General features: G+C 48.0%; 3 protein-coding genes across 9 annotated transcripts in view; 2 read left to right on the plus strand and 1 right to left on the minus strand.

Moving 5' to 3' along the window:
- Ptcd1 (pentatricopeptide repeat domain 1) overlaps nt 1-2,143 on the plus strand; it is a 16,035-nt gene extending 13,892 nt beyond the window's left edge. Inside the window, exon 9 of the mRNA XM_016001238.3 lies at nt 1,245-2,143. Within this exon, the coding sequence (XP_015856724.1) occupies nt 1,245-1,427 (183 nt within the window). The 3' untranslated portion in view covers nt 1,428-2,143. The remainder of the gene's footprint in view (nt 1-1,244) is intronic.
- On the minus strand, nt 1,688-10,088 carry Bud31 (BUD31 spliceosome associated protein). 5 transcript variants are annotated; one of them, XM_006982668.4, is made up of 6 exons: nt 9,686-10,000; nt 8,446-8,579; nt 7,323-7,442; nt 4,614-4,736; nt 3,468-3,634; nt 1,688-1,927 (listed from the first exon to the last, which is right to left on the minus strand). In XM_006982668.4, exons 3-6 carry the CDS (start codon nt 7,414-7,416, stop codon nt 1,877-1,879), a joined length of 435 nt encoding a protein of 144 aa, XP_006982730.1. In that variant the 5' UTR covers nt 7,417-7,442; nt 8,446-8,579; nt 9,686-10,000; the 3' UTR covers nt 1,688-1,876. The 5 variants fall into 5 exon arrangements, 4 of the variants coding, with proteins under 4 accessions (XP_006982730.1, XP_076416435.1, XP_076416437.1 ...); XM_076560320.1 differs by lacking the exon at nt 9,686-10,000 and adding an exon at nt 9,585-9,671; XM_076560322.1 differs by lacking the exon at nt 9,686-10,000 and adding an exon at nt 9,431-9,593.
- Nucleotides 10,049-21,083, plus strand: Pdap1 (PDGFA associated protein 1). 3 transcript variants are annotated; one of them, XM_042268635.2, is made up of 6 exons: nt 10,049-10,157; nt 13,808-13,899; nt 15,456-15,563; nt 17,589-17,710; nt 19,213-19,364; nt 20,342-21,083. In XM_042268635.2, exons 1-6 carry the CDS (start codon nt 10,145-10,147, stop codon nt 20,398-20,400), a joined length of 546 nt encoding a protein of 181 aa, XP_042124569.1. In that variant the 5' UTR covers nt 10,049-10,144; the 3' UTR covers nt 20,401-21,083. The 3 variants fall into 3 exon arrangements, with proteins under 3 accessions (XP_042124569.1, XP_076416433.1, XP_042124568.1); XM_042268634.2 differs by lacking the exon at nt 10,049-10,157 and adding an exon at nt 12,090-12,180; XM_076560318.1 differs by lacking the exon at nt 13,808-13,899 and having other exon boundaries at nt 10,130-10,157; nt 15,436-15,563.
- The last annotated feature ends 679 nt before the right edge of the window (nt 21,084-21,762 follow it).

Raw genomic sequence — 21,762 nt, forward strand, 5'->3', positions numbered from 1 at the left:
CAAGGACATCAGGCTCTGTACTTTAGTATGGGGCTCTGTTGAGTCGCCCTGTGCTCTTTCTAGAGCACTGAATGGCAACTGTGGCCTAGAAGGACACGAACCAGGTAGGGAGGGAGACAGTGAATGGGTGAGAGCACACTTGAGGCAGTGCTCAGGGATGGCTCCCATGTGTAGCACTTAAGTGAAGGCTGAGTAAGAGTGGGTGGGTTGAGGGGCCTATCTGAACATCTGTGATCTTACTGCTTAGTGCCTAGAGAGGGGCCCTGGGTGCAACTGAAGGCCTGAGACCACCTAACGCCTTCTGCCACTCGCAGACTTTCTTAGACAGGATCTCACTGAACTAGAGCTCATCAGTTCGACTAGTCTTGCTGTCTTGTCTCCTGTCTCACCTCCCTAGCACAGGGATTACAGCATGAGGCATGGGTGCAAGAGTGCATTTTTCAGCTTGCTTGCAGAGCAAGCACTTGACAACTGAGCCATTTCCTCAGCGCACTTAGTCCTTTTATTATTCAGAGACAGGGTTTCTCTGTGTAGGCTTGGATGTCCTGGAACATGCTTTGTAGACAAAACTGATCGGCCTGCCTCTGCCTCCCAAGTGCTGGGATTAAAGGCGTGTAACTCTACATAGGCCCAGCTTGAACTTAAAAATCTTAAATTCAAACTTTTAGTATTGTGGGGTTTTGTTTGTTTGTCCTTCTTGTTCCTTTTTTGGTTTGGCTTATTTTTCCTATGTAGCCCCTCACCAGCTGTTTTAAACTCTCCATACCTCTCCTCCCTGCAAGGAGATGCTGCATGGGTCCAAGGTGATAGGTCAGAGAGGGCAACAGCTCAGCCAAACAGGCAGAGTTGATGGGATGCCTCAATTCTAGCTGTGGGCTGAGATGACCTCCACAGGTTTAGGAGCACTACAGTGCCCTTAGACTAGACGGCTGTTAGGCAACGGGCAGTCTGTCCTAACCCAAATACAGCAGATTTATCTGGAACTTCACAGCAGTGAATCTAATGTCCATTTTTCTACCTTGTCACTGTACTCTCCTTGAGGAAAGACGAGCAGGGGTAAGCTGCTGTGGGTGGTTATTAGCTTTGGGTGACATGCAGTGGTTTGGACTGGCTGAGAACATTTCTGAACTCCCTGCTTTTCTTAGTGTATTCTGTATCCATTGTACAGTGATGGGTTTCATAGTGAAGCTTTTGTCCATGTATGTCACTCACCTTGACACAGTCCTGTTCATTTCGAATTACAGTACAAAGGGAAAAACACCTACTTGGAGAAGATCGATGGTTTTCGAGCATATTACAAGCAGTGGCTGAAAGTGATGCCAGCAGAGGAAGCCCCCCACCCCTGGCAGGAGTTCCAGACCAAGCCTAAGGAGAACCAAGACACCACTGGGAATGCTGGTGTCAGTGGAGGCCTTAGGGACAGGTGATGGAGCATGCTGCTATGACAAGTACCCAGCTTTCACAGTGCTGATGGAACCCAAGAGAATATGCTGGTGTCACCTTTCTAGAGGTACTGAAGCATTTTATAGGCATAGGCGTGAGGACAAATGCTGGGCCCAGGGTACCCTCCCTATCACTGTTGAGAAAGGTTATGCTCCTGGTCACACAGTGCCTATGACACTGAGCCAGGACTGAGCCCATCCCCTGCATTCCACAGCCCACTGCTCTAAAAGAATGACTACAGCCAAGAGGTCTAAAGGTTTTATTTTTACAGATTTCAGCTACTAAACACTGAAGCCTTCACCTGTAGAGCCCATGCTCCCTCTGGGTCTCTTCTCTGGGCACCACTCTGAGAAGAGCTGCTCCAGGAGCGGGGTGGCCCAATAAGCAGGAGCCAACAAGGCCCAAAGTCCAGAATGTAGAGGGATCAAGGGTGTCAGCCAGAGCAGCCTCGGCAGCCACAGTGCGTGCACTCAATGATGCGACCCTGTAACAGAGGAAGGAGACATTTGTATATACTGCTACAGGCCTGCACATACCTATAGGAACCTGCTGTACAGGCTGCTGGTGGAACACTCCCTGAAGGACATCTCTACTAGACAGTTCCATTTGGGTATTTCAGCTTTGTGAAAATGGAAACAGCTACTACTAGCCCAAAGTTTTATGTCTGTGTTTGACTGATTAAAGACGTGCCACAAAGAAATCCTCTGTAAGCCAGCCTTTTGTTTTTGAGACAAGGTTTCTCTGTATAATAGTCCTGGCTGTCCTAGAATTCACTCTGTTCTGTAGACCAGGCTGGCCTTGAACTCCGAGATCCAGCTGCCTCTGTCCTCCCTAGTGCTGGGATTAAAGGTGTGTGACCACCTGACAATAAGGCAGCCTTTTTTTTTCCTGGTGGGATTGCTCCTGCCTAGGGGGCTGAGGCCAGAGTTCTTGAGGCCATGGGGCAAAAGGTGCACACTTAAGTTCCCGTGGCCAGAAGAATCTTGTCACAAGGGCATCGTGGCTGGCTGGGGGACTGGAGCAATGCTGTCTTTACCTTCTCTTCTACAGACCAAGAGCACATTTTAAGCAAATAAAGTTCTCTGGCGAGGCTCTGCTAAATCTTTGAGACAGGTTCTCATAAAGGATGACCCTAAATTTCTGGTGCTAGTCTACAGATGTGTACTGCCACATCTGGTTCTATGGGGCACTGGAGATGGAACTAGGGCTCCATGCATACTAGGCAGCCCTCTACCAACTGAACAAACTCCAGCTCTGAAGATCAGCTTAAGCCAAAGGCTGAGACACCAAGAGCCTCCTCTTGGGAAGTAGCCATCCATCACTAGCCATGGATTGGCACATCCACACCAGAGCCCCACCCCTGGCACAGAGAACAGAGCTGTCTGCTGAGCTGAGGCCATCTGCACTGAATGAAAACTGGGAATTGAGTCCTGTTTCAATGTAATGAGAGAAAACAAAGGTCAAGCTGAGTGGATGGCCTATATGGCCTGATGTCCTGGGATTCCATTTCAAGGGTCTGGAGACTAGAGCTCAGCCACTATACACCACACCATTGCCAGGTGCCTGAAACCATTATTGATTATGATTATTATTGAAACATAATCTCAGTACTAGCCCAGGCTGGTGTCCCAAGTGTTGAGATTAAAGGCAGGAGCCACCACTCCTGGCTTTGGAACAAGGTTCAGACAGAAGACATGCAGAGATTAATGTCACCATGAGACTAGAGAGAAAGGGACAGGTTGTCTAGTGGCCACCCCAGTGTAGCCCTCTCAGCTATTGCCATTACTACTCCCTAAGAAAAGAGTTCTGTTATTTGCCCACAGGTAGTACTGAGACCAGCCCTACATCTCAGAAAGACCGACTAACAGATTCCACCCAAGGATCCCTGATCAGAAGGGACTCATTCTTGGGAAGGATGGCTAGCAGGCTTCCAATGACAAAACTACTTCCCAAAATACCCCTATGGTCAACCTAGGCAGAGCTTTAAACAGAAAATAATTCCCCATCTAGCCATCAGGCATTACCACTTCCAGCTTGCTTTTAGGAACCCGGCAAATGCAGTTCGTCCCGAAGTTGGTGTCTCGAGTCTGAATGCAGCGTAGGCAGCACAGATTCTCGTAGCCCTGCTTTTTCCACTTTGCAATCAGGTTTTTGTCTGCATAGCCTTCTTTAATGCAGTATTCGTAGAGTTCTATCAGAAAGGTGGGGACAAGGCATCAGAACATGGCACAACAAACCTGCCTTCACCCTGGACTAAAAAGGAAAATTAAGCTGGGTATGGTGGCACAAGCCTTTGATCCTAGCACTTGGGAGGCAGAGACAGAAAGATTTTTCTGAGTTTGAGGTCAGCCTGGTCTACAAATCCAGTTCCAGGAGAATTATAACTACACAGACCCTGTCTCAACAAAAAAAGAAAAAAAAACGAAAGACAAACAAACCAAATCAGGCAGGGGCAGGTAAAGCATTGTTAGTTTGAGACCAGTCTATGTAAGTTCCAGGCCAGCCAGGGCTACATTAGTGTAACCTTGTTTCTGAGGAGAGGAAAACAAAAGAAAACAAAAACAAAAACTAATTTATTCATCAGTGGTAAGAAAACTGATGTTTACTGGGTATGCAAAGACAATCATTGTTTTTTGGAGTCAGGATCTCAGTTAAGGCTTGCCTGGAATTCTCAAGTTTTCCTGCCTCTACTTCCCAAGTGCTGAAACTATAGGTCTGAACCATAACACCCAGCTTTTTCCTTAAGCTTCCCTCTCCCCCCAGGGTTTCTCAGTTTAACTTCCCTGAATGTTCTGGAACTTGTTCTGTAGACCAGGCTGGGCTTGAATTCTGACAACCACCTGCCTCTGCCTCCCAAGTGCTGGGATTAAAGACATGTGCTACCAGGCCTGGTGACACCCAGCTTTTTATGAACCACTATATAAATTCTGAAAACCACTCAAGTACAAAAAGGTCAAGAGGGTCAGCAAGATGGCTCAGGGGCCAAGAATGCTTTTCATACAGGCCTAATAACCCAAATTCGATCCCCCAGATCCTCATGGCAAAAGGAGAACCAACTCCTATAGGCTGTCCCATATCCTCCACATGGAAGCCTTGGGAGGCACTTGCCTCTACATGTATGTGAACATAGTAACAATGCTTTTTAAAGGTCAAGGTATTTAGCCAGTTACCTCTGCTTATGGCTTTCCTCTTGTAAAAGAGGTCAAAGATATATCGGGTTTTCTGGTGATGGATTCTGAAGATGGGCCACAAGGATTCCACTTTCCTCTTTCCCTCATGGGGTTCAGTTTCAGCTGGAGAGAAAAAAGAATGTACGTTTTAAGAGAGAGTCAGTCTGCATAGCATGTTGCATGTTTGCTTCCTTAACTACAGCTATGACTATTTTTTGCCCATGGGGATAGTAATGAAAACAATGGACAATTACGAGAGTGGACAAGAAACTGGAATCCTAAGCCCTTTTAGCAGAATGCAAAATGGTGTAGAAAATGTCTAGCAATTCCCCAAGAAGTTAAATAGAGTTACCATGAGTTTAGGAACACATCAGAGAGCTGTAGACTCTTTTCATCCACACTCTAATTTCCTTTACTTTCACAGAGCTGTGTCAAGAAATCTCTTGACACATAGCAACCTTGACTACTGCAAGTTCTGGGTATCTAACAGACACTGGCACAACCAGTTATGAAAAGAGAAAGCAAAGTTAACAGTGACTTAGTGGTTTTTGCTGCAGATCTGACCTCATAATAACAATGATCAGATTAGCTGTAAACAGGTATTTCAAAAACTGTTTTAAATAGCAATTTAAGGGAAGCTGGAGAGATGGCTCAGTGGTTAAGAGTACTAGCTGCTTTTGCAGAGAACCCAGGTTCTATTCCCAGCACCTAGGTCACAGCTCATATCATAACTGTAACTTCAGTTCCAGGGATCCAACATCCCTCTTTTGGCCTTTGCAAACACCAGGCACAAACACAGTACACATGAAGCAAAAAATTCATATATAAAAATAAATTTTAAAAAAGTAGCAATTCAGGGGGCCGATGGGACAGCTCAGTAGATATGGATGCTTGCTTCCAAAACCAGTAAGAGTCTGATCCCTAGAACCTTCATGGTGGAGAGAACTGACTCCAGTAAGTTGTCCTCTACCTGTACCTGTGCTTTGTAGTACATATTTGTGCATACACCACTCTCACACTACACCCCTACCACACACACACACACACACACACACACACACAAGTAGTTATACTACAAGATATTTTTTAATTATCATCTTGCCAGGACTTAGACTCACCTAAGGGGGCCTCATTGGAGCAATGAGCTAGATCAAGCTGGCCTAACTGAGTGTGTGTATGTGGCCTGAGAAAGCTAGTTGAACTTCTGTATTGAGCAAACAGCATGTGTGCATTTATCATTTTTTTAAAAAGTTTCCAAAAAAAAAAAAAAAAAACAAAAAAAAAATGGCCGGGCGGTGGTGGCGCACGCCTTTAATCCCAGCACTCGGGAGGCAGAGCCAGGCGGATCTCTGTGAGTTCGAGGCCAGCCTGGGCTACCAAGTGAGTTCCAGGAAAGGCGCAAAGCTACACAGAGAAACCCTGTCTCGAAAAAAACAAAAAAAACAAAAAAACAAAAAAAAAAAAACAAAAAAAAAAAAAGTTTCTTCGATTTAGTTTATGTATGAGTGTTTTTCCTGCATATATGTATGTGCACTGTATGTGTAGCTGATGCCCATGGATGTCAGAAGGTGTTGGACCCCCGGAACTGTAGTTACAGTTGTGAGCAGATATGTGGGTGTTAAGAAATGAACCTGGGTCCTCAGGAAAAGCAGATCACTGAGCCATTTCTCCAGCCCTGTCCTCTGCTTTTGACTGTGGATGTGTGTGCTTTAGTTTCTGCCATAGCATGCCCTCAAGGACAGACTGTAACCTGGAATTCTAAGCCAAATAAAACCCTTCCTTCCCTATGTTGCTTTTGGTCAGGGTGTTTTACCACAGTAAGAGCAATCAAACCAGGACATACTATGCTCCCCAAAGGCTATACCATATGCTTGAGGCTTCAGATCACATTTCCAGAGACAAGCTGACTGCCAGGATTCCCAAAATGCAAGACTACTATGGCGCTGTGTTGTAGAAACTGATACATGGTGCAAAGACCAAGGTATAAAGAAGATTTTCAAAGACCCATAAAAAGAATGTGAATATGTAGCAGGGCTCCAAGCCATTCAAAGCTACAGAGTTTAAAAAAAAAAGCATGAATAAAAATGCTTCATAATGGGGCTGTTCCCAGCACCCATGCGTGTCATGGTGGCTCACCACTGCCTGTAACTCCAGCTTTAGGGGATCTGACACCCTCTTCTGGCTTCCCCAGGTACCTGTATGCCCATGCATATAACCCTCCCCCAATATAAAATAAAAACAAAACAAAACACATAGAGTAAGCTGGGGTTTGTGGTGGTCCACCTTTTATATCTGTGCTAGGGAGGCACAGACAGGCAGCTCTCCATGAGTTCGAAGCCAGCCTGATCTACACAGGTCCAGGACAGCTAGAGCTATGTAGAGACCCTACCTCAAAAATTATGAAAAAGAATTTACATAGACCCTGTCTCCAACAAAACATTAAAAGTGAAAAAGACACCTGATCTTTCTTTCACAAATACATATTCTACATACATATACATACATAAATAAAACACCTTTTTTCTGTTTTGGAGGGGGGCGATGTTTTCATTAATGTTATCTTACATTTCAGAATTTTCAAGCATTCTAAGTAAACAAAACTTGACCAGTTTGCAACAAGCCTCTTCTCATAGATGTTTGTCTATCCTTGGAGGCACCTGAGCCTTGACACCTCATCCAGCCTATCCAGGCAGGAGCACCACCACTCACCTTCTCTCATCTTTTGATCTAATTCATCCAGTGTTGGTTCAATCAACTCCCAGCCATCTGGAGGAGCTTTCCGGCTTCTTTTGACTTTGGGCATTTCCCAGCAAGATAGCTTATAAAGACCTAGGAGAAAGTCAAGTCATTTCTGAGTCTCAGATTGCCAAAGGCCTTTGGCAGCCATTACTGGTGCACATTCATCTACTCAAAGCAGCAAGAGCTCCATGAAGGGACTCCTATCCAGACTGCCTGAGCCACACTGCAGCTCTGCTCCTCAAGGCTGTCAAGCTCAGAAAGTGTAATGTATGTCAGTAAGTCCTATGTTTTCTGAGTTGGCTCTGGGAAAGCCACACCACCCCCTATTTCAGAGCCAAGCACGTATGTCTCAGTATCCTCCCCAGTCATTTATCTAAGAATGGGCGCGCGCGCGCACACATACACACACACACACACACACACACACACACACACACACACACACACACACACATCCTAACTCTACAATAGGGAGGAATGAAAACAGCAAAGCAGACCAAAGGTGAACACACCATGGCCTTGAGAGCTGCTGGAAGGTAATCTATTTCCAACAGTTACTATTGTTTATCTCACAATATAAAAATGTCTACAGTAGCAAAGAGAACCTGGAACTTCAGCCATCAGAACTCCAGGTGAGTGCTTCAATTTCCCCAGTCAGTTTCTGTTGGCTGTTGTGAGCAGCAGATCTGATGACATCAATCTCTACTTACTGAAATTTGTTTTTTTGCTCACAAGTCTCATCTGAGTGGACACTGTAGCCAAGCTCTACTGGGCACTCCAGCTGGCATAGGTAGGATAATGACTGTAGGTCATTATCCAGAAGGCCCCAAACAGCTACTTAGCCTCCCTAGACGGGAAGGGTGGAGGCAAAAGGATCAGGAGATCAAGGCCATCTTTGGATATCTGGTGAGTTTGAGGCCAATCTAGACTACATGAACCCTCTCCAAAAAAACAAAAACAAAAACAAAAAATCTACCTTATGGGGTCATCGTGAAGAACTGATTAAAAGCCAATTACAATGTAAACCTTTAAGTGAAGAATCCCAGGGATGACAGTTTCAAGGGGAAAAACTTGAGTATAAAAAGCACAATACCTTCTATCTGTTTCCTATGAGAATATATAAAAATCCCTGGTCTCTGCAGTTACAAGCTTGTGTTCTTGTCCAGATTTACCAATTATTCTGTGACTTTGGAGAGATCACTTTTCTTCTTTGGACCTCTGTCTCATCTGTAAAATGAGAGCAATATATTACACACAATAAACAAAGGCCAAAGCAACACATAACAATAGAAAAGTATCTTTTCTTTCTTTCTTTCTTTCTTTCTTTCTTTCTTTCTTTCTTTCTTTCCTTCCTTCCTTCCTTCCTTCCTTCCTTCCTTCCTTCCTTCCTTCTTCCTTTCTTCTTTCTCTCTCTCTCTCTCTCTCTCTCTCTCTCTCTTTCTTGTTTTTCAAGATAGAGTTTCACTGTGTAACCCTGGCTCTCCTGGAACTCACTCTAGACCATGGCCCCCTCGAACTTACAGAGATCCGACTGCCTCTGCCTTTTGGGACTAAAGGTGTACACAACCACGCCTTTAATCACCTAAAAGACAAAAAAGCATCTTTTCAAATTGCATTATGCTTTCTAGCTGGCAAAGAGAAACCTGGCCATGTATTACCTGTAAGCATAACCCACTCATCTCTTCCAAATGTATTCAGTCCCACTGATATTTTACAATCCCCTCACACACACCTCTCCTTAACAGTCTTACAAATGAATCAAACACTAAGAGGTGGACTCAGGGTCACGTAGCTGAGAATTGGCAGTCTGACTGACTAGAGGCTCCAGACTTCCCCACCCGTGGTGTTTGCACCGGTTTTCCCAGCACTAAAGTTAAGAGGTGGATGGAGTCCGATCTCTTCCCGGCCTGACTTAGAGAATCACTTTCTCCTGACCCCGGAGAATTCAGCCCGGAAGATTCTCGGGTCAGGAGAGCGGTAAAACGAGGAGGTGAATGTATCAGGAGGAAAGAGGTGTTGGTCGGTCTACAAACTAAAGGAGTTCGGGCAAAGAGGTGAACGAGAGGGAAGTTACAGACCGGATAGTGGGGAAAACTCAGAGACCAGCATCTGAGAAACAAGCAGTACTTAGAAAACGGTCCCGGAAGAGAAAACGTGATGGGGGGGGGGAGGAAAGGGGAGGCCGAGAAGGAGCCCCAAATCTATCATCCCTGTGCAGAACGATAAAGGCACCAAGTCATCGGGGACTCCAGCCTCTGCCGCTCAGATCGCCTTCTTGGCCGCAACCGTTGCCTAAGACACAGTACTCGAGAACAGAGGAAAGAAACACTCACCGGAAGAACAAACACCTACAGCCGCCGCTTCTTTATTGACGGCTTCCGCCCCGGTGAGAAACTCCTCAGAATAAGGCCCTCGCGGGGCCCCGCCCACCTCGCGCGGGGATTGCGTCACCTTAGGTGCCCGGGCGCTGCCTTTGTAGAATTCCGGAAACCCTACGGCCTTTTTCCTCTCACTTCCTGTTGGGGTGGCCGACACAGCTACGCGTCTCCCCGGACCAGGATACCGGGGAGTGCGGTTGCCTGGCAGCACGCGGTCGGGCCAGGAATTCAGGCAACTCGCAAGACAGCCCGGCTTCGGTGAGGTCCCCGTTCCTCGCGGCGGCGGCAGCGGCGGCGGCGGCGGCGGCGGCACGCGGAGAGGGACTGGGCCGGGCGGAAGAAGTCGATCCCAAGGCATTTCCGGTTCCGGTGTCAGTTCGAGGCGCCGCCGCCGCTGCAGCCGCCGAAGCCGAGATGCCTAAAGGAGGTGAGGGGGTGGGCGCGCGTGGTTCGCGTGGCTTCGCTAGGGGCGGCCGTGGGTGGGCGGCCGCTGTCCCCTCAGCCCGCGGGCTCCTAGGAGGAGATCCGCGCCGAAGGAGGCCATCCCCGCCGCCTCCCAGCCGAGCGTGGGCCTCGACGCTCAATTGTCCTGGCTGGGAAACTGAGGCTCGCCGTGGTCGAGAGCCTCTCCATCGGGGATTTGAAGGAGATCCGCCGGCCCTGGGTCCTCGCCCCCCGAGGAAAGCGGGACCCGGGAGTCGCTCCTTCGAGCCTGGGGAGCGTCTGAAGTTAGCCTCCCACTTGGCTGGCCGGAGACTGAGTCACCGCGTCCCGCGCTAGCGCGGAGCCTGTCTGCCGCGAGCATAAAATGTGGGTTCTGTCGGGCTCCAACTCGGCCACGCCTGCCTCATAATAAGAGCCTGACTTGATGATCTGGATCCCGGACCACCTTGCTCTCTCCCTCGCGCGGTAGCCATTAAGGATGGATGGGTCTCTGGGCCGGTCGCCTAACTTCTTTGTGTCTCGGTTTTGTCGTTCCCAAGTGGGGAGGCATAGATGCTATCTCTACCTCTTGTTCTGTTTTGAGGCTTAAACTAGGGGACCCAAGTACTCAGTCCAGTGCCCGGTATCCCCTAAATGCCCAGGCAAGCACTGTTACTGTGTGTAGGGACCAAGAAGACCGCGTTTCCCATCTTAACGTTCTCATTCCCTTTTAGAATCGGGGATTTGAATACCAGATATATCACGTCTTAATTTTGTGGCCTCAAACAAGATTTTAACCTCATCTAGCTCATCTTCATCTGAACTACAGGGGTAATGAATAAGGCTTAGCTGGATGAGTTGGAGACAGGAGTTATACGATGATAGAATAGATCGCACTAAGGTCCTGACTCGCTTCTGGCACAGAACAGATGTTCAGTTAATGTTGGTAGCTCACGTGTTAAGCCAGTTAATGCAATCAGCCTACAGGAACATCTGCCTGGAGCTTTTTCAAGCCTAAATTGCTTCCTGTCAATATTCAGATATTAGGCTTTACAGAGCCAAGTGCGGCTAAACCTACTTCTCTGCTGATTTATTCTGAGTCTGGAAGACTCTTTTCTTCCTCGGTCTCATCTGTAAGACGCAAAGGAACTTTTCCAGCTCCAGAATTTTGACTCCAAGGTTGGCAATTACAGTCCCTCAGTCTTAAATATGGAATCCTGGCTAATAGACTTAGTCTTTTGATTTGTGAAAATCTTTGCAAGCAGACAAGCCTTGTTTCTTTGCTTGATAAAACAATAAAAAATTCCCAGCCGGGCAGTGGTGGTGCACGCCTTTAATCCCAGCACTTGGGAGGCAGAGGCAGGCGGATCTCTGTGAGTTCGAGGCCAGCCTGGGCTACCAAGTGAGTCCCAGGAAAGGCGCAAAGCTACACAGAGAAACCCTGTCTCGAAAAAAAAAAAAAAAAAAAAAAAAATCCCAAGAGCAAAGGACCAATTCTGTTTTCATCATACTGTGAATTATTTTTAGAGTCTTGAAAGAGCCGCTGTAAACCAAGCTAAGGTCAGTATTCCGTAGACAAGTGTAGGGAATGAGGGCCTGTAATGACCAGTTTTGAGTTGTTACCTGGAATATGCAAGAAAGGGTGTTGTTTTTCGGGGGGTTGTTTTGTTTTTGTTTGTTTGTTTGTTTAATGACAAGCTTGGTATCTCACAATAGGCCTTTCATGAGCATACCTAGATACACCTGGGAACTCAGGTAGTCATTAAAAATGGGTGGTGTGGGCTCTGGCAGCCCAGTTACAGCTCTGCAGCTGCTATCTAGGAAATCAGTGTCTCTGCAGTGTTCTCCAGAGCTTGGAGCAGTTCTGGCTGTCTAATTACAGATTCTCTACTCACAGCAAGGGGCGTTCAGAAATCGAGAGAGGTCCTGCCTGGCAGTATAGGCTGCAAGGATGCAGAGGAGTTGCTGCCCAGCTATAAGACAGGCTTTAGCAGGAATTGGTCTAGTGTTCTGGCTAGAGCATCAGGGTATGGCACTTATCCTCTTAGGTGAATTGTCACTGATAGTCCTGGTCAGTGTTAGACTGCTGTTAGATCTGTATTCAACTTTAATTTTGCCAGTTTAATTTTTTTTATGTGAGTGAGGGTTTTTTGCCTCCATGTATGTGAGTGCAGTGCCCAGAGAGGTCAAGAGAGAACATCGAATCACCCTGGAACTGGAGTTACAGATGTTTTGGTTTGTTTTGATTTTTCGAGACAGGGTTTCTCTGTGTTGTTTTGGTGCCTGTCCTGGATCTCGCTCTGTAGACCTGGCTGGCCTCGAACTCAGAGATCTGCCTGGCTCTGCCTCCTGAGTGTTGGGATTAAAGGTTTGTGCCACCACCACCCAGCCTACAGATGGTTTTTGAGCTGCCTTGTGGGTGCTAGGAACCAGCCAGGGCTGTCTGAAAGCAACAAGTGCTCCTAACTGCTGAGCCATCTCTCCAGCCCCATTTGCTAGTTTAATTCCGAACACAGAATTTCTGCTGGTAGATTTTGGGCTTTTATCCTGTAAGTATTCTCTTCATATAGTCAAGATGGAGTATTTTATTCTTTCTGCCGCCATTGGTGGTAGTTCATTTATGGGGCCATTGGTAGCATATGTTTTTCTACCAAGCAATATATTAGAACAGATTAGCAGATATTTTGTGTTGCTTATCCAATGCCACACACAATTCCAGCTGCTTTCTTTTTTTGTTGTTGTTGTTTTGTTTTGTTTTTATTTTTTTGAGACAGGATTTTGCTTTGTAACAGCCGTGGCTGGCCTTGTACTCCCTCTGTAGACAAGGCTGGCCTTAAACTCACAGAGATCTGCCTGCATCTGCCTCCTGAGTGTAGAAATTAAAGGCGTGTGCCACCATGCCTGGTTCCAGCTGCTTTTCAAATGGTAACCAGTTTATTTCCATGGCAGCCTTATGGGAAGAAAAGAGACTGAGGCTCTGGCAAAGTATAGGACTGCCCAGAGAGCCACAGATCAAGGGAGTGGTAAACCCAGAGCTTTAGGCTTCAGAATTCTTCTTCTTTTGCACTTTACTTGACAGAGTCTCCTTCCCTGTGGTAGAAAACCAGCAGTGGCTTTTGTGCTGTACCTTCTTTCTAAGGATCAGATGAGCTTGTGACAGAGTATTAAAGTCAAAAGCTTTGTAGTGCCAGAAAAGGCATACATGTTTCCTGCTTCCTTGCTTGCACCTGAGAACACTGTTTGGACTTTGTAACAAGGTCTCACTAGGTTCCCTGGCCGGCCTGCAACTCCATATGTAGACTGGGCTGGCCTAGAACTCAAGAGGTCTATATCTTGCCTGTCCCCGCTGTCTGGAGTGCTAGGACTAAAGATGTGGACCACTACGCCCAGCCATATTTGCATTTTAAGAAAACAGGATTCAGTCAGACTCCATCTTCCTTTCCTCACCTCAGGTCTTGTTAGGAACCTACATCTGACAGTTGTACATCAGATGGAATAAGCTGCTGCTTTTGTTCTTTGGGAACATTGTAGGTTTGGGTGGTACTTGATGGGGGTAGGTGAGGTCCCTTTGCCCCAAAAAGGACAGCCGTCCGGGGTCAGTGCAAAGGCGGCAGCCTTCTCTCTCACCTTCCTGAACTTCTGATCTTTGTGCAGGTAGAAAGGGAGGCCACAAAGGCCGGGTGAGGCAGTATACAAGCCCTGAGGAGATCGATGCCCAGTTACAGGCTGAGAAGCAGAAGGCCAACGTGAGTACATGTCTGATCCAGTGGTCTAGCATGGTGCTTTGCTTCTGGTTCCTGGGGAGGACAGGAAAGGACTGCTGTTCTCCAAGAACAGTCACCACATTGGGGTGGGAAGGACAGCAGGTGGCAGATGTGAGCCCTGGAACAGCCAGTCACAGTCACAGGGGCCGTCCTGTGATTGGACCGAGAAGAGGTTTTGCCCACTTTGCAGCAGTTGCCTTGGTTGTCTCCACTCTTGGTCCTATATGCCTGCCTTGTAGAGGCTTTCCCTCTACCAGCCACTGTCCATCTACAGCTCTGATCTCCTGTACCTCCCCACTGGCTCCCGGAGCCACACAGGGAGGGCTGTCTGCCAGATTCTACACACATACTGCCTGCCTCCCACAGCCCAGTGTCCTGTTCATTGCTAGTAGCTTTATCCAGCATCGCCTCTGCTGTGGCTCTTACTGGTGGTGCCTGTCCTCCAGTCCAAGCGGAACTAGTAGTTCCTCTGGGCCCAGGGTACCCTGTCTAGTCCACTGTTATTTGTATCCCCTGCAACACTGAATTTTCACACCTAGACACCCCCCTCCCCTGGCCCTGAGAAAGGGAGGGGCCATATCTAGCTGGGGATCTGGGAGGGCTTTGTGGAGTTCCTGGTATTTACATGGGACCTTGCAGACTGTGTAGGTAGGTGTTAAGAGAGGATGAACTTAAGTTTTTGTTTTTTTTGTTTTGTTTTGTTTTTGTTGTTGTTGTTGTTGTTTTTTGGTTTTTTGAGACAGGGATTCTCTGTGTAGCTTTGCGCCTTTCCTGGAACTCGCTTTGGAGACCAGGCTGGCCTCGAACTCACAGAGATTCTCCTGCCTCTGCCTCCTGAGTGCTGGGATTAAAGGTGTGCGCCACCACCGCCCGGCTGGACTTAAGTTTTTTATTAAGGCTTTATTAATTTGGTTTTTGGGACAGGATCTCGCTATGTAGACCAGGCTGGCTTTGCACTCTTGGCAATCCTCCTGCCTCTGTCTCTTGTGTGCTGAGATTACAGGCATAAGCCATAATGTCAGCTCTTCCCAGTGGGTTTTTTTTTTTTTTTTTTTAAACTCGAGACAGAAAAGTAGAGGCAGGTAGCCTGCCAAGGTGTGATATTGGGCATTTGGTGCTAAAAAGAGTTTGTGGGCAGACATGACCATGGGAGCATAAAACCAGGAAGGCATGACCAGGAAAGTCACTTTGGCAGCTGCGTGTAGCAGGTACAACTGAGCAGGCACACAGTTTTCAGCTCCACACCTGACTCTTTCTGACCTTGTGAGATCAGCTGCTCCCTGGGCTGACCAAGGTAGCTATGAAGGGGATCAGTGTCTTTTGTGGCCTCATCAGAGGCTTCACTCGGCTAGAGGACTGGCCTCTGGTCCCTCATGCTGAGTGACTGGGGTCACAGAGTTAGGACCCTTGTCATACTTGGCTCAAGCCTTTCAGGGGCTTAATGTGAAGGTCCACAGTCAGAGGGTGGTCATGGGTGTTACATTCTTGGGGGTCTGTTTTGCATTTTTGATTCTGCAGGTTGTCCATTTCTGAAACAGGAAGAAGATGAACAAGAAGAAGGTGGAGATGGCGCTTCGGGTGACCCCAAAAAGGAGAAGAAGTCTCTAGACTCAGATGAGAGTGAGGATGAAGATGATGACTACCAGGTGAGTCTGGGGACTGCAGGCCAAACCCCTTCACTGGGCAGATGCGGCAGGGTCTCACATAACCTAAGCTGGCTAGGAACCCCTGACGATTCTATCGCCACCTCCCAAAGTGCTGGGTTTATGAGCGTGTACCACCATGCCCAGTTTGTTTTGTTTTTTTAACTGGAGGAGTGTGGATACATACCCTGCTGGCAGATGAAGTCAGAGAACAGCTTTGTGGAGTCAGTTCTCTCCATCCATTTTGATGTGAGTTCCAGGGATCAAAGTTAAGATGTCAGGCTCGCCAGGCAAGTTCTTTACCTGCCTCGCTATCACTGGCCCTCTTTTTGTTTTTGGTTTTTTTTTTTGAGTTGGGGTCTCATGTATCCTAACTTGGCCTTAAACTTGCTATATGACTAGTCCTGACCTTGAGCTGGTCCTCCTGCCTCTGCTGCCTGTGTGTTAAAGTGACATCACATACCTTCAATTCTTGAAGACACATTATCAAAAGCTCTTGTTCTTAAAGACTCCTAATCTAATGGGAACATAACAGTGAAAATAAAATGACGGTGCAAATTCAGATTGTGAGAAATCCTATGAATCAGTCTGATAGAGGATACTTGGAATAGCATTGTGCTAATAAGATGATGGCTTATGTCAAGGATGGAGCCAGCCATGCTTAAAAAAAAGAATAACAGATGCTAGGCAGAGCAGTTGAGGCAAGCAGACTAGCAACTGCAAAGACCCTGGGATGAGAACAAGCTCTTCATGTTTGAAGAGCAAAATTGGGGGCTGTTGGGGCTATGAGTTAGTGGGCAAGGGTGCCTCGATAGTTACAGAAGTGTGTTGGCTTCACTGCATCAGGGACTGAGCAGGGACAACTGTGGGTGCCTTGAAAGTAGGAGAGAAATAACTAGGTTTGCTTTTTATTTTATGTTTCTAATTATATTTATTTGGTGGGGCGTGGGGAGTATCACTATACAAGCATGCCATGGTGCATGTGTGGTCAGACAAGTTGCAGAAATCATGGGTCCTGGTGATCAAACTCAAGTCAGTAGGCTTTGTAGCAAGCAACTTCACCCCATCCAGCCTATTATCATCCCAAGGTTTACTTTTTTGTTTGTTTAAGACAGTTGAGACTCCTGGCTGGCCTGGAACTCCCAGAGATCTGCCTGCCTCTGCCTCCCAAATCCTGAAATTAAAGGTGTGTGCCGCCGCCACCCCCCCCCCCCCCCCCCCCAGCTTACAGCTTACTTTTTAAAGGTCACTGGTTTTGGCTTTTCTAGGGAACAGAGGCTAAGGTATTATAGAATGCAGGAGAAAGCATCTCATGGCTTGCTCTTCAGTGATTGCCAGTAGCAGGATTAGAAGAGTGTTTGGAGTCCAACTGTACTTTGGACATGCTGAAGGGAGGAGAGATCAGGTTGTGTGAGAGCAGTTCTCAAGCCAAGCTATCATGGATGGTTGTTGGCATGATATAGAAGGAGGGAAGTTGGATGTAGGCTAGGGAACTCTGGAGTGCTCAGATAATCAGCATTTGGAAGCTCTTTCCTGGTCACTTCGAGGAGAAAAACTAGTTTTAACAAAGCTTGAGATTAAGCAAACCTACTGTAAAACTGTTTCGTTTCTTCTTGGGTCTCATCAGATAGGATGACTTAGTTCCTGAAGCCTGTCATCCAAGAAGCACCTTCATCCTGGGGTCATATTTCCCACCCAAAGCTGAGGTGTGCGGGAATTGCAACACCATGGCTCACCCTGCCCCAGGAGCCGTGAGGTCATTATAGGGGAAATCAGTCTTAGGATTCTATGGGAAGCTGCTTCTGGAGACAGATTGAAATGGGGCAGTTCTGCTCTCTGTTGATCATGGGCAAGTTACTGAAGCCTGAGCTGCCAGTCTTGCTGGAGCCTGACACAGGTTCTTGCCCTCCCCAGACTGGTAAGATACTCCAAAGTACTGTCCTCATCCTGATGGGCTCTTGGGAGGTGGTGGGCTGGCCTCCTGAGGCACCCCAAGACCTAACCTCTAACATTCCTGCTCTATCCTAGCAAAAGCGAAAAGGCGTGGAAGGGCTCATTGACATTGAGAACCCCAACCGGGTGGCACAGACAACCAAAAAGGTCACACAACTGGATCTGGATGGGCCAAAGGAACTTTCAAGGAGAGAACGGTAATATCTGCTGGGTGAACCTGCAACCTAAGCACACAGACTAGGGCCCCAGAGCAGGCACTCTATCTTCTAGCCACACCTACAGCCTCATTGACTTAACGGGACTAGACGACCTCGTGGCCTTTTTTTTTTTTTTTTTTTTTTTTTTTTTTTTTTTGGTTTTTCGAGACAGGGTTTTTCTGTGTAGCTTTGCGCCTTTCCTGGAACTCACTTGGTAGCCCAGGCTGGCCTCGAACTCACAGAGATCCGCCTGGCTCTGCCTCCCGAGTGCCCTCGTGGCCTTTTAAGAGACTGAAAGCTGCTAGGAGTTCAGCCTGGCACCTTGTGCAAGGATGGCTAAAGAACAGGTCTCCAAACGCTTCAAAGAAGGGGTTTGGGTGTCACTGGGGCTGTGTCTGTACCCCTCCATTAGTTTCCTTCTTGTGATTGACTTCCCCCAAAACTCAGCAGACTGGGCTGTCCTTCCCAGAATAGCAGGGCTCTAAGGTTCTGCCACTTCACTGAGAAGCCATGTCACTGTCCTCTTTGGGTCTCAAGTCAAAATGTCCCATTCTGCCCAACAGAGATCATCTGCAGCAATGATGATCATGAAAGCCACACCCTGCCAGTACTTGGTCTTCACTGAGGGTGTCCTACAAAACCTTGAAGCAGCCTTGGTTAGTCCTGAATAACCAAGAGACATCTCAGTCTATCTAGCACATCCCTATCAGGGTGGATCTGCTGGCCAACAGTGCTATCTCCACACCTCAGTAGTAGGTGTCTTGTGTGGTCCCCTGAGTGTAGTATTTCCTCATCAAGCCCTTGCTGGCTGCGTTTCTCATCCATCCTCTTGAAGCAGGCCCCCATGCTTTGCTTCCTATTACTGCCAGCCTTGTGGACTGGGAAGGGCCTCCAGAAAGCCCCTCTACTGCTCTTGCCAGGCAAGCCTCTTTGCTCCTTTGCCATTGGGTCCTCCAAGGTTTCAGTGGAAATGGAGCCCTTTGCTCTCACATCCTAGACAGCCCTCCTAGTCAGAATCACACAGGGAAACTGATGGCCCTTCCTATTCTCTATTTAGACAGGTGATTGCTAGCCATACCCTTTCCCATGGAATCCTGCATTTATTCTCAACACCCCACCTGAAGGGGCTTACCTGTTTGGGAGGTACATGTGAACTACTGAAGTCAGGTTGTGTCTCTTTCCCATCACTTGTGGCTTTCATTCCCTGCCCAGTACCTTCTTCATTATGATCATCTTCTCTGGAACACAGTGCACTTGGTTTTGAGTTCCACGTGAAGTTTTCAGGCAGCAACCTTGTCCCTGCAACCAGACACTGTCCCCTCTTGTGCCAAAGTTCACACAGGGGTTTCTCTCCTGGGACCATTCCTTCTCCTTGTTTGTTTGAGGGGTGTCCACTAAAAGACACTTGGAATAGCGCCTCCCACTCAGCTGGAGTGTCTTTTCCCTTTACACTTGGTACTTACTCCCATGTCTAGCCCTGTGACACCATTTTATCCACACAGAGAAGAAATCGAGAAGCAAAAAGCAAAAGAGCGCTACATGAAGATGCATTTGGCTGGGAAGACAGAGCAGGCCAAGGCTGATCTTGCCCGGCTGGCAATCATCCGGAAACAGCGGGAGGAGGCAGCAAGAAAGAAGGAAGAGGAGAGGAAAGGTAGGTCTGCTACAGGCCCAGGTACAGTTAGGTACCGGAAGCCCATCTGTGAGGTGGGAGGGGCTGAGGAAGGGCAGCTGCCTCATCACCCATGTCAGCCAGTAAAGCCTTGCCATCGCCGGGGAGACAGACGCTCTTGCCCACTGTCATGGAGTAGTAGGTGAGGGTTAGGATCAGTAGAGCACTATCTAATAGCTACTGTGTCCAGCAACAGGAGGCCTTTGAGGGTCAGGTCTGTGGAAGGGGCTGCACCTGGAGTTGTACCACCCTTCCAGGGGCTTGAGATGGTAGAACTGTATATAAAAGATGCCGGACATCATATCCGTGTCCACTCCTCACCCTCCCTCTGGGCATCTAAAGGAGATCCAGGTTCTCACAGGCCTGGGGGTGTCTAGTGTAGAGCACTTTACTTGAGACCTTCCATGGGAAAAGGGCATGGGTGGCTGTGAGAGCCCTCAGCTCACTTTCCTATTTACTGAAATAGGAGGAAACTGAGAACTCACTGGGGCATCTATCCCTTTCCTGAGCTTAGTTATCCGAACTAAGAGTTCGGCTTCCCATACTCTGAGCAAGAAAGGACTTGATGTGTGTAGGTATTGTTGCTGACTTGAGACATTAGACTTCAGAGTACAGAGAGAGGTTAGAATTGCAGAGTTCTACCAGGGACGCCACAAGTTCCCGGTAGCCACCAAACTGTGTTGCTGGGCCTGAATGGACAAGTAGCTTTTGACACGGTGGTGACAGTCACTCAAGCATAGTGGGAACATCTGGAGACCTGGGCCTTGTGACCTCAGCAGAAATTCTCTCCCTTGAGTGGCAGTCTGGATCCTTCATGGCTTTCTTCCTATCTATTAGCTGAGCCCGTTTGCACAAAATGTTTTTTCTAAAGCCTTGGTCCTGAAGTCCTGTGATTCAGAGGGATGTGGGAGGTGTTTTTGCTGTGTTCTAACCCCCACCCTTCCCTTCCAACCCCTCAGCAAAAGATGACGCAACTTTGTCAGGAAAACGAATGCAGTCACTCTCCCTGAATAAGTAAGCTGGCCTGTGGGAGGAGATGCCGAGGAACTGGGCCATGCCTCCAGGACCTCTGCCGTGTCTCACCCACCCTGTGCCCTGGCGCCGCTGCAGCAGCCCCTCATGGCCAGGAGCCCCTATGGCCTGGGGCCTCCTCTTCATCTTGGCACAGAAATCATTCAGGGGGTGTGGGGGGGCTGGGGGGAGGGGCAGCTGCTATCTTTGAGACAGAAAGATGCAGGACAGCATTTCATACATAACCATTTGAATGTTTTTGCTGTTTTTAGAATTTGGAACCCTGGTTGGGGGCTGCCTGGGAAGTGGGGTAAAGAGATTCCATTTGTCCAGTAGATTGCACGTTGGGGGTGGGGGGATAGTGCCAGTAGGCAGCTGATGTGGGAGTTGATGACAACCAGCCCAGATCGTTGTCTGGGTGCTCACTCAGAGGGGCTGTCAGGAAGCCTGTGCCCCTAAGGGTCCAAGGTTTGTGCCTGGCCAGTTCCGTCCAATGAGGCCTCTCCTCTCTGACCTGCTCTGCCCCCTTCCCACCCACCTGGTCAGGGCTAGTGGCCATTTTTAACCCTACCCATTGATCATTTCAAGAAACCTCTGGTTACTGTGCATCACCCAGACAAGACATGCTCCTCAAATTCAACTTGTATATTTGGCAGATTAAACAACATTATCGTAATCCTTGTTTGGCAATTCATCTTCTGGCTGCTATACCCTAATTTTGTTCATGGCAGGTACCAGCAGGGCACACGCCTACCTGGGAAAACACTATCAGGCTTTTACACAAAGCAAGATGCAGAGCCTAGATGTCAGTATCAGTAGAGTGAGACTTAGGGCTAGTACTCAACCTACAGAAGACCCGAGCAATACTGAGCTTCCCCTGTGGGCCTCCAGGTGCTGCCTGCTTGTCATATCCTAATCCTCTGCTAGAAGTCTCTAAAAGGTAATGGCCAGCGCTCACCAGTCTGAGCTCTCCACTCAATCCTTAGCATTGTGGCAGTTGAAGAAGCAGACCTAGCACAGCCAGTGAGTTACTTGTGTGTTCAGGACCAGTGAAAGGGTTCTGTCCTGGCCCCATCTGAGCTGAGAGGGGATGCTTCACCTGAGTGGCATTGTCCTTTGTGCATCCCCAGAGATCAAAGAGCTTGGGGGGTCGGTGGATGTGTTGGGGCACAAGGAGGGGTGGTATGGTTGCCAGAGGATCAAGCAGTGTGATGGCAGAGATGACACCCAGTCTATTTCCTAGTGACCTTTACCACGTGCCCTTGGGCCTGACCCCAATTGATGGTCTCTGGAGGGATCCTACAGCTGCCCAGATTCAAGATTGGCTCCCAAATGAAGTCTCCTTCAGGGTGGAAGAAGGTGGTAGCTA

The sequence above is a fragment of the Peromyscus maniculatus genome, chromosome 23 (genome assembly GCF_049852395.1).
Source record: "Peromyscus maniculatus bairdii isolate BWxNUB_F1_BW_parent chromosome 23, HU_Pman_BW_mat_3.1, whole genome shotgun sequence".
NCBI classification, from domain to species: domain Eukaryota; kingdom Metazoa; phylum Chordata; class Mammalia; order Rodentia; family Cricetidae; genus Peromyscus; species Peromyscus maniculatus.